The sequence below is a fragment of the Melanotaenia boesemani genome, chromosome 8 (assembly GCF_017639745.1).
Source record: "Melanotaenia boesemani isolate fMelBoe1 chromosome 8, fMelBoe1.pri, whole genome shotgun sequence".
NCBI lineage: Eukaryota > Metazoa > Chordata > Actinopteri > Atheriniformes > Melanotaeniidae > Melanotaenia > Melanotaenia boesemani.
The window spans coordinates 7,016,370-7,029,051 of NC_055689.1; the positions used below are offsets into that span (position 1 = coordinate 7,016,370).

At 38.6% G+C, this 12,682-nt stretch overlaps 1 protein-coding gene across 2 annotated transcripts in view; it reads left to right on the forward strand.

The window, feature by feature from the left end:
• The window catches only part of LOC121643901 (angiopoietin-related protein 1-like), a 20,790-nt gene extending 8,108 nt beyond the window's left edge, over positions 1–12,682 (forward strand). Inside the window, exons 4-7 of one of the 2 annotated variants that reach the window (XM_041991502.1) lie at positions 1,340–2,172; positions 4,545–4,738; positions 5,769–6,039; positions 8,519–12,682. In XM_041991502.1, the coding sequence (XP_041847436.1) occupies positions 1,371–2,172; positions 4,545–4,738; positions 5,769–6,039; positions 8,519–8,706 (1,455 nt within the window). In that variant the 5' untranslated portion in view covers positions 1,340–1,370 and the 3' untranslated portion in view covers positions 8,707–12,682. The remainder of the gene's footprint in view (positions 1–1,339; positions 2,173–4,544; positions 4,739–5,768; positions 6,040–8,518) is intronic. The other variant, XM_041991501.1, reaches the window with a different exon arrangement.

Genomic DNA, 12,682 nt, shown 5'->3' on the forward strand with positions numbered 1-12,682 from the left:
AATGTTTACATTATGCCTTTAAATAGTCTTCCAGCAGTACTTTCTTTGTAGAGTACTTGGAACCATTTAAACAATATGTTTTATACTATCTACATTTGTTTAGTGTCAGCAAATGCTTTGGAAAGGTAAAATGAATTGATCCAACTAACTAATTTGAGAGGATAAGACTGACAAAACATATTAATGAGTGCTGCTATTAATACTGTTAGCACCACGAGCCTCTGGATCTGTGAGGCTACAGTTAGCCATAGATGATTCCTGTCCTAAATCTAACATGAGCATACTAATATCAAACTTTATTTGATATTAGTATAATAGATTACAGTGACATCCAGATATGAGACAAGTATTAATGATTAGCAAGTGGATAATGCTTCTCGCCTGATAGCTGCTCAGACAGGCTTCAGCCCTCCTGTAATGGGTATGGACAAAATAGATGGATGTTAACTGAATCAGTTTGCTAAGTGGTATAAAATGCAAAGTATTGCTAAGGCTAACAGAACGGTAGACGTTTTTCACAATGGCCATTTTTGACATGAAGTAGTAGGTAAACAAAGGTGCCATGCTACATTGAAATTAATTAGGCTTCACTTATGCCTGTCTTTACCTAGCCTACTGTTTCATCACTTGCAAATGGCTGAAATTTTTTTTTTTTAGTCTGAATGATTACAGACATGGAATATTAAGCACTTGTCTGTTAACGGGACTGCACTCTTTCAGACATTGGTCTATGCTCAGACATATGCTCATTTTTCTCATGATTCAATTCAAGAACAGTAAATGGACTGTACTTATAGCACTTTTCCAGCATGTTGACCACTTAAAGCGCTTTACACTACATGTCACATTCACCTAATCACACACACATTCATGCCCTGATGGACACATCGGGAGGTAGGTTCTTGCTCAAGGACACTTTGGCGTAGCGTCAGGGGAAGCCTGGTATCAATCCACATGGTGGATGACTGCTCTTCCTTCTGAGCTATAGCCACCCAACGACCATTTTGACATGAAATAGTAGGTGAACGCTATTGCTTTTTATTAGCTCTTTTGAGAAGTGGTGGTGTAAAAGGCTAACACATTGCACAAATTGAATTTGAACTTTCAGACAGAAACAGATTTTCATGGCAATTCATTAGACATTCACCAGTCTGCACCAAAGCAGTAAAGCAACTTTACATTACATTAGAGAATACGAATAACACTGTAGATATGTAGACGTACCATTTGTCTTTGTAATTATGAGGCTGCAAAGAATTGGAGATTGACCAGCACTTTTATGGTGTTTGTGTTTTGATTGAAAAGTGTAGACTAATACCTCTAATGTTTTTATTTTTTGTAGATCTTTTGACAATTGTCAAAAAGGAATCATGGGACCTGATATGTGGAGCCTTTTTATTTTGTTTGGTCTATCTCTCTGGAGCAATGGTCAAGCCTTCAACAAGAACTCTATCCTTTCCCGGTTACGAAGGGCTCCAGAGGCCAATGAAGAAAACAAGAGGTGCTCCTACACCTTCCTGGTCCCCGAGCAAAAGATCAAAGGTCCCATCTGTGCAGCCCGTGGCTATTCAACAGACAAGGACCGGGTGACGCGCCTGGATGTGGCTGCTGTGCGCGACCTTCTGTCAAAGCAACGCCGGGAGATGGAAACATTGAAGCTGGTGGTGGACGTAGATGGTAACTTAGTCAATGAGATGAAGTTGTTGAGGAAGGAAAGCAGAAACATGAACTCCAGAGTGACCCAGCTTTACATGCAGCTCCTGCATGAGATCATAAGAAAGAGGGATAACTCTCTAGAACTGGCTCAGCTGGAGACACGCATCCTAAACGCAACCAGTGAGTCATTCCGCCTGGCCTCCCGGTATAGGGAATTGGAAGCCAAATATGCGGCCCTGTCTGCAGTAGTAAACAATCAATCAGTGCTGATTGGGGCTTTGGAGGAGCGCTGTATGCAGCTCCACAGTCGTAGGCATGAGCAACCACCCCTGGGACCGCCACTTGTGCAGGTGGTGCCTGAAAATATTCCAGTTAGCGTGCCACGTTTCACAAATGAGATCCAGACAGAAAACACCCGTGGGATTGCCCGGGAAAGAGGCTCACGCTCTGGGCCACCACCTACAAGCGGCACTCTTGAAGTCCAGAAATCTCCTGAGAGAAACTTCAGTGCAGAGGGTGAGTTAGATCCAGATCCATTCATCCATCTGTTTGTAAATTTCCATTCATGTATTCCTCAACTCGGTCATGAAAATCCAGAACAGTCATGGTAAAATGTGAAGTGCTCATGGCTTTGCATGCCAATCACAACAGCATGATTATCCCTGACTTTAAGTACAGCTGCAAACGGGCCAGTGGTCTCATTTCAAAGGTTAAAGATTTGCTAAATCAGCTGGTAGTCTGCTCCAGGCTCAGTAGAAAGAACACAAACCAGGATGGAAATTAAAATGTTGTAACGTCTGAACTATGACAGGGGGACTTAAACCAAAGCAAAAGGAACTGACAAGCTTGATTTTGCTCATCAACACTATTTCCTAACACATTTAGATTGCCATTGCCCAAGGAAAATAAAGTGTGAAGGATTTTGGTGGAGCTATGCATGAAAATGATCCTTTGCAAGGTTGTTCCATTGCGTGAGATATGGACAAAACCCTGGACAGAATGATTGGTGTCATACACACCACAAGTTGGAGTTACTTCTGATATTTAAGAGACCAACCTTTGCTTCTTTTTTATTATTATTATTGATGTCATTATATAATTAGCAGGGAAACAGTTACTCACCCTTTCAATAAACTCACTGCCACCTGGGCTATTAAAGAAATTTTGTTATGAAAGGATCCAATTTCTTCAAAAAACTGCAAATCTTAACTTTACATCTACTTTGGTTATTTAACCTAAAAGGAGGGAAAACCATTTCTTCTTAGAGAAACTTAACAGGCCTGTTTTACAAAGTAGGTGGTAAACAAGTGTAACTTTGCAGATCTACAGCATACACATGTAAATAGTAAAAGGGCTGCATTGATATTGCACTTTTCTACTCTTGTTGACTTCTTAAAGCGCTTCACAAGCCACAATCACTCATTCACACAGTCATTTTTTTCATTCTCAAATATACGTTTCAACAGAATCCACAATCTGTCTAGTTTTTGGGCTGCAAAAAGGTGTACTTTTTGAAAATGCACATAAAACTAAAAAAAGGTAATATAAAAGTGATTCAGTCCAGTCTCACAGCAAAAAGTGAAATTATGGGCCTCAAAATAACTACATATGAACACATTATTACCAGATTCAGTGAGATAGTCATGTGTTGACTGGCAAACAAATCTGATGACCAGCTGTCGAGCCCTAAACTTAAAAAAAATGTGTTTAATAAATTAACAACACTTCCTTTAAGAATACATCATGTTCAGAGTTGTGATATGAAAACAAACAAATAACAACTTATTTGTTTGTTTTATTGTTTATTTGCTTTCATTTGTTTTCATTTTTGTGACCAATTTTGTGAATCTGAATCACTGCAACCTAGCATAATGAAGCTAGCTGGGGAAAGGTTAAAGCTAATTTTCTTACTAGCTTTTGGCATTCAAAGGCAGTTTTAACAGTACACCGTTTGATTTACTTTTATTTTTTGTGATTTTAAAAGAAATATAAGTCTTTAATGAGGGGAACATTTATTAAAGGCAAAACAGCTATGCATCAAAGCTAATTAACCTAGCTTACATTTCCTGAAACATTTAACCAAGTTAACCTTCGAACATCCAATATATTTTTTCTCTGCTACACTATTACTGTGCACCTTTTGTGAGAATTTACATTACTGTCTAATTAATAAGTATTATCAGAAAATCTGCTGTTAGTCCTGATCTCTGCTCTCCAGCTGGACTTTGGTTCCAGGCAAACCGGCTAATAGCCTTTTCCCAAGGTTTTCCTTGACATCAATGGAAAACATAATGGGGTTAAAGAAAGGTTGTAGAAGAAATTTGGAAGGAGTAAAGAAAAAATTACCACACTGTAATGACTATGTGGCCACACTTTCACTACAGAAAGTTGTGATGCTGGTCTGCAGGACTGAAATTATGTTCAATAAACATTCAACAAAAAGTGTTGTGTAATTCATACTGATACAGGCCTTGTCATATATGTTGTATTAGTGTGATCAGAATTTTTATTTATTTATTTATTTTTTACTTATCAAGATTTAAAATTAAAACAGAAAGAAAAAGTGAAACATGTTGGCTGTTCACAGTCTTCTAGCATCTTATTTATCCACGAATCACGGTAAATGAAAATGGTTAAACAACCTGGAGCATCACTTTGAATGTTGCGGCTGCAAGGAATTTTGGGACGGATTTAATTCCTTTCTGTCATAAAGCACAGGCCATTGCTTCCTATGCTAATGGTGACAATAAATAAAGTATTGCAGCTCTTTTCCTTAGAATTAGGAGAATTCAAACAGCTGTAATTAAGGAATTTGCTCACATATTTGTAAAAATTACCTAGACCTTATATCTCTAACTGTCCATCTTTATTTCTGTGCTTTCCTTCAGGCCCGTTCAGGGACTGTCTGGAGGCTCAGGAGGCTGGCCACAGCACCAGTGGGATGTACTTGATCAAACCAGATGAAGCAGAAAGGTCTCTGCAGGTCTGGTGTGAACAGAACATAGACAACGGGGGTTGGAGCGTCATCCAGCGCAGAAAAGACGGATCAGTTAACTTCTTTAGGAACTGGGATAACTACAAGGTGGTGGCAATAGCACTTCCTCCTCCCTGTCTGTTCTTTTTCCATCTTTTCTTTCTCAGGCTGAAGCTTTGAATTCTTGGCTCATCTAGAGACAACAATGGTGCCGTTATTTGACCCACCAATAGGAACCATCTGGGGTCTTTGAGATAATTTCTTGAGCTTGAATCCTTGTGTTTTCACTTACTGTAAAATATAACACCCTGTCAGCAGTCATATTCATCCAGGGTCATTTTGTTTGAGATTCCCATTATGAAACATTAGATGCCCCATGATGAAGGTATGTTCCACAGCTCGTCTGCAAGCATTTCTTTCCAAAACCACTTCTACCGTGGTTCCTTCCTAGATGGATGGTTGGTCGGCTCGCTACACCACACCATATAGAGTTCTCTCTCTATCATCAAAGCTCTTTTAGATTGAGATGGAGAATGTCGCTGCTGGCATCTGCAGCAATCCTGTGTTCCATTCAGTTTGGCCAACCTTGTGCACGTGTAACTGGAAGCTAAATTGCTCTCTTCAACACTGCTTTGCCTTTGTGCTCTCACACACACATACACAGAACCACAGTGAGGCCCCCAAACTAAAACCCTACATCATTCATCATCTGTTGGCTCACTCAACTAATCCACAATCACAGACTCTTCTACCACGTAAAGTGTTCTGGGGGTTATTGCCCAGGCATGCAATAGATGGCTTATGATTATTCAACACAAGTACCTGGGCCAGTTTTAGTATTAGCCACGATTCAAGACATCTGTGGATAGATGCTCATTTTTCCGCCAATACCTCTAAAACACAGCTTTCTTATGTATTTCATAGACAGAATGAGCCTCTTTTATCACTGTGCTTTCTTTACGCTTTTGAAGTCTAAATTACAGAACCGTGGCCAAAACATCATCATAAAGAAATTTCTAATTTGTTCTAACAATCCCTCTGCCTCTTCCACAAGAGGTTTTAGGTTCCTAAATAATGCTTGCGTTTCTAAACTCTCATTATTTTCTGTGATCTTCCCTTTAATTTTCCTTTGATCCAGAGCGGCTTTGGGAACATAGACGGGGAATACTGGCTTGGCCTGGAGGGCATCTACAAGTTAGGAAGGCAGGGCGACTATAAGCTGCTTGTGGAGCTGGAGGACTGGATGGACAAGAAGGTGTACGCTCAGTACAGCAGCTTCCACCTAGAGCCAGAGAGCGAGGGCTACCGCTTGAGGTTGGGCACCTACCAGGGCAACGCCGGGGACTCCCTCAGCAGCCACAACGGCAAACAGTTCACCACTCTGGATCGAGACAAAGATGCCTTCACAGGTAAATAGACCTGGAGTCCATTTGCACATTTCTAAATTTGATGCCAACGTACCATGTACAAGGGCAAGAGAAGACAGGAAACGTTGCACTCTGCCACACCAGCATATCCCAAAGTTATTCCAAACAGACTTTAAAAGTAAAGATGGATAGGGATTCATTACCAAGATGCAATTAAAAACAAATATATGATTATATTATGTAGAGTCACATGGAAAGAAATCATACCCTCCTTCAAGGGTTTTATATGTTGGGACATTTAAAAGAAAACATCATCTGGTCCTAACCAGTTCATGAAACTGAATAAATGTAATCTCAGATAAACAACCACACATAAAATTTAACATCGTGGCATCTTTTTTTTTTTTTTTAAGAAGAAATACTAAGCCAAAATCCAGAAGGAGCGTAAACTAAATATACCTTTATAGCTTCCATAGGAATTAATAGTGAGAAGCAGCCAAACAAATGTACTTTGACTGCCGGAATTTACCCAGTGAAAACCAAAAATACACCCTGTGATTTAATAACATGTAGAATCCCTTTCAGCTGTAATAATTTTAGAATTAGAATAATTTTCTAGAGGAATTTTCAACCACTTTTTAACCTCTCTGGAAGTCTAAAAGTCCCTCCACATCATTTAATCAGGTTGAGTTCTGGACTTGGACTGAACCATCTCAACACTTTAATTCTTTTTTCAGTCATTCTGATGTAAATCTGCTGCCAGCCAAGCTGTTAGTTGTCAGATGGTCTCACATTTGACTCTGGAGTACTTTGGTATACAGAGGAGTTCATGGTCCACTCAATGACAGCAAGGTGTTCAGTCCAGCCCAAATCATCAACCCTCCAACACTGAGCTTGATAATTGGTATGATGTGTTTGTGCTGATATGCTGTGTTTGGTTTTCACCAAACAAGCTGCTGTTTATTATGGCTAAGCATCTCCAGTTTGCTCTTGACTGTCCAAAGGACATTGTTGCAGATATTTTGTGGTTTGTTTAGATCTAACTTAGCAAACTTAAGCCAAGCTGCTACGTTCTTTTACATTTTTTTCTCCTGCAACCCTTCTGAACAAGCTATACTAATTCAGTCTTTTTCAAATTGTATTGTATTTCAAATTAAACATGCTAACATGCTGTCTTAGGCCATTATTTTTTTCTTTTTCTTTTTTTCTGACGCTGTAGATATTTTATGCTGTCAAACAGTGTTTCTCAGTCTTGGGCTTCAGGACCCACTACCCTGCATGCTTAAGATGTTTTTAGATGTTTCCCAACACACCTGATTCAGATCAATAGACCTCCTTATCAAGGTCTTTGCAAGGCTGTTAATGAGCCATTCATTTCAGTCAGATGTGTTTATGTATGGAAACATTTAAGGCATGCAGGGCAGTGGGTCCTAGGGGTCAGGTTTGGGAAACACTGCTGTAGAATTATGGACTCAAAACTGTGTGGGAAAAGCAGTGTGTTACACACAGATGGCAGCAAACTGCCAAAACTTCTGTTTTTATAGTGGTGCTCACACTGATGATCAATTAATCAAATACAGGGTAGTGTTACTTACTCTCTTAGTTCTTATGAAAGCAGTAAATGTAGACTCAGTTTTTCCACAAAGCTTCTGTATTTAGGTCCATTTTTTGTTAAACCAGTAAAAAAAGAGTAACACCTCACGTTTTTAAAATGCTAACAAATAAAGTTATATTGGATTTGAGTGTTTTTTTTTTAATCATTTCAGGAACTGGTAAAGACCAGGTGGGTTTTATTACTATATCTTGACTTGTAAAACCTTGAAGGAAAGAAAAATAAATAGTTTGCTATTTTTTCTACATTACCATGTATTGCCTATTCTTATAGAATTCAAGAAATCCAGAAAAATCTCTGGGACATTTGGTAATCAAACAGCACCACATAAGAAGCAGACGCAATATAAGCTGGAAATTGTTGCAGAGAACATTTGAAAACCAGTGAGTGAGTGAGCACATTTTATTCAAACCCCTGTTTAATTATAGCAGAGATCCAGTAGAGCTTATGTTGTTTTCTCCAACTTTTGGATTTCAAGCCCTGGATGCAGTGAGATGAAATGTCCTAGCTGGTTAGTCTCATGTAGCTTTGAATCCCACATGACCTCAAGCAATGCCTTCACTTCCTTAAGTAAACAAATAGTGATCACTCTCTGGCATGCACGGCCACTTTTTCCATTTATCACTGTGATGATGTTAAAGCTCACAAGCTGAAGATTGAGACAGTTCTTTAAGAAAACATATGCAAGTTATAAATTAACTGATTATGACTCTTAAAAAAATATATGTAAGTGTTTGGGAAAACAACAAAAAATTTCTTCCTGAGCAACAATTCTGTCATTATTTCTTAGTTTATGCTTTTTTTTACAGCTACAGAAACATGCAGCTTGATTTTATTGCTGTACATCTTCCTGCACAGATTGGTAAGACATGTTCTTGAACTAATTCTCCTTCTGTCTTCCAACCGCAGGAAACTGTGCCCATTTCCAGAAAGGAGGCTGGTGGTACAATGCTTGTGGCCAAGCCAATCTGAATGGTGTCTGGTACACCGGTGGCGTATACCGCAGCAAATTCCAAGATGGTATCTTCTGGGCTGACTACGGTGGAGGCTTCTACTCCATGAAGTCTGTCCGGATGATGATCAGACCCATAGACTAAGACAATGCTGTATAAACCAGGCTGGTCAAGGGGCAGCTATGGAAGCCAGGGCCAGGGTCGATTTAAGATTTACTTCATATGTCAGCAGTAAGTGGTAGAACTGCAGCGATGGAAGAGACCTGCCATCAGGTATCATGTAAAAGTATTTGCAGCACATGACTTTAAACCACCAAATGTGTGACGGTAGAATTAAGAATAACTCCCAACATTTAATGTAAACTGTCTGAGAGTTTTCGAGACTTTTCTCATTAGTACATAACTGAATGAAGAGCTACATGTGCCACATGCTAAATTAATTTGACTGCCACCAGCAACGGTATTTAAAAACAGCTTTGCCTACACCACCAAGCTATAGCTCTGGTGCAAGCATTCATTTTTTTATATTTAATTTACTATTTGTGTTTGTGACATGAAATTATGTTTTGTCAATAAATTACAGTCACATGAAAAACAATCCAGAGGTTTGCATCAGGATATAATTACAAAATTATCTTATCCTTACAAGGTTCTAAAATAAAGTTAAATGCTACCTTACATTAACAATAAACAGACATGTTATACTGAGCCATTATTTGTTAAACATAAATTAAGTCAAAATGCAGGAGCTGTGAGTAAAAAGACTAAGAACAATTGAATCCAGCTTTATTTATAACACTTTTTAAAACCCTTTATAAGGCTTGTTTCAGTACATTGTTGAACCACCTTTAAATTTAGTTCCATTCAGCTTTATTTGGATTGTGCCAGTTTACAACAAAATCCTCTCAAGGAACTTTTACAATCACTGTCCGATTCAATCCAATTCACTGTAGTCCAGTTATAATCTAATCAAAACTAATCCATTACATGAGCCACATCAATCCAGTTTATAACAACCATATTCACGTAAGCCAATACATTAAAAGTAATTAGCTAGCAAAGGACATCAATGGATTGCATCAAATCTCTGTGATTAAATTCCCATCTTGAGCAGGGCAGCAGGTAACAGTGGAGAAATAACTTGAAATGCTTGTTTTCTGTGTGATATTGTCAGTCTCTTGCATGGGGGACTTTTTATGGATCTGGGATAGGAACATAAGTTTGGTGACTCGTATCTCCAGTTTTGAAACAAGTACAGGTACAAATCAAATCTACAGGTACAGAGTAATTCTGCATGTCTGAATCTGCCCTGGGAAAATTCTGATGGGAACACCTACAACCCGTAAGAGGTGGTGTCGGGCTGGGCTAAGTGGGTACTAGTGGGAAAGGGCCATAAGGCAGAAGAAAGAGACGTCCAGCTTCGGTCTTGGAGGACCACAATCTTGCAGGTTTAAGTTTGTTTCCCTGCTCCAACATGCCTGATTCAAATTAAATGGCTCTTCTTAATAGTTTGTTGTCAAATCATATTGATCAGTTAGTCTGATTCAGTTGTGCTGCAGCAAAAAGATCCAAAACCTGCAGGACAGCAGCCCCCAAGGACTAATTTTGGACATCCCTGCTCTGAGGTTTCTTTCTGCATATAGAAAAAAATTTACATCTACTATTAGCTAATTCTGCTAAAGGTTGTTATATGTTTCATTTATCCATAAACCGATGTACCTTTAGGGAGCTATGGTGGGTGAGCTGGCCTTGGTCAGATCTCTGTGATTGGTTAGGGATTAGAAGAAACTGCATCTTGAGTAGGCATGTAAAATGTGTGACATGGGTTTTGTACTTGTAAAATCTGCTTGTATTTTATGACTTGTATTTTCAAATTTGCAGAATTAATTCAGACTTGTAGATTTGAGTTATATTTGTACTTCTTATAACAGCTGAATATACAGGTCACAAAACTTATGTTCTTATCCTAGCTCCACAATTTCACAATAGTGCTTCAGCTCTTTGAGGTTTGCAGCATTTGTTCACAGCTATTTTAAGGTCCTGCACCAATATTTTAACCACACTGAGGTCTGGACTTCAGTGCAGTGATCCAGTTTGCAACACCAGTCATTCTGCTGTAAATCTGCTCCTGTAGCTGCAAAACAAGCGCAAATCATCAGCCCTCCACCACCATGCTTAACAGTTGGTATGACATGTTTGTGCTATTTGTTTCATGATCCAAGTTGGAGGAGGACAGGAACAAATGTGCTGCAAAGGCAGTAAACTGAAGAAAGAAGCTTTCATCAATCCATCAATTTTCTATACCTGTTTATTCTAGCGTCACTGGGGGATTGGTGCCTGCTAGAGCTACTGTTATAACAATAAACAAAACTGAGGTGAAAACACATGATGAACAGACCACCTGATTTACAGATGACAACAGTAACTGCTGCAATAATGAACTGGCAGAGATAGAAAGAAACCAGGAAACTATTAATGCAGAACTAATCATGGATAAGAAGGAGTGATGATAGTGGATCAGGAAATAAAAACACTATAGACAAAATAATGAAAGCTACAAAACAAAAGAGGAAGCTACACTGAACTAACACTAAAAAAAAGTCTAAAGTGAAAACCTGACAACAGACTGAGGGAATAAAACAACAAGACTAGAAACAGAAATCAAACAAGAACTCAGCAGAACCAAAACACTTAGACCAACGTGGCTTTGACCAAACACATGGCTGTGCATTATGAGAAAAACATCTCCAGTTTGAAAAAAACATCTTGGTCTGGTATTAATTAAGGGGTCTTGTGGTTTTTTCAGATGCTACTTTACAAACCAAAGCAGTGCTGACATGTTTTTAGAGAGAAGAGGCTCTCCCGTAACTTTTCCAAACAATCTTTACTTTTCAGTCTTTTTCTAATTCTGCTGTCCCGAACTTTAACTGTAGGAGCCAGTCAGTGGCTCCTTGCATGGCTTCACTCGGAAATGAAAACCAGTTTTTGACCATACTTCACTGTTTCTGTCTATCCAACCAAGTCTTACAATCCTATATTCAGCCAAAAAGTCTTTATGATCTTTTTTTAAAAGTAATAAACTCAACAAGAGCAGAATGTGTATGATTATTAATTTTGTTTTGAGAGTAAAGGTAATTTATTTCTTACTTAGTAACTGAATCTTACAATTGTTTATTTTACATGCATAATAAGTTAAATTATGTCACTTAGACACTGTCTGGGATCATATTGTATTTGTCACACTTAATTTTAGCTGTAAAAACCCCTGAAATGAGAAAAAATAACTAGATTTTAGACAAGTGAGAAATATCTCAACACGTGTTATGAAACACTTATTTCAAGTCTGTTTAAGTGACAAGACTCAAATGGACCATGATGCATACATCTGCATGCTTTTAACCTTCTTACTGTGAGGCTGCCGTGCTAACCACCACACCTGTGCAGCCCATATATATACATATATATATATATATATATATATACCTTACTATAACTGTCTAACTTATAACTGTGTAACTTACTATACTCTTAACATCACAGATGTTAATAAGAAACACATTTACTGTTAAACTAAGAGCAAGATATCTGCCCTCTTTCATCCCGGTTGCCTGTTTCTCCATATCTCTCTCTTTCTTTTCTGCTTCCAACGCGTTCAGTAAACCCTGATCTCTTGTCTGCAGTTCTTCTTCTTCTTTATGTTTTGGCTGTTGGCAAAAACAAAATGCTGCATTAGTGCCACCAAGTGGTCTGGAGTGGGGACTAGAATATTTCTAAGAGCCCAAGTTCTCAAAACTTTAGTTTGTCTGCAAAATCCCCCCCCCCCCCCCCCCAAGTCTGCCCGCCGTTGGAGGTGAACTTGCTGGGTTGTCCACTCACCCGCTGGGAAGATTAGCCACTTTCTCAAATGTTTTTTCTCTTTTGAATAATCTTTCTCACTGGAGAATAATGAACTTCAAATAGTTTATAAATAACCTTATAACTGTTCCCAGATTAAGGGGTAGCAGTGGTTGCTACTCTTATTGCTAATGATTTTCCTTCTTGGCATTGTGATAACACAGCTGAATGCTGAAACTGATAAACCTTTTATAGAGGATCTTACACTGATGATGATCAATGTACA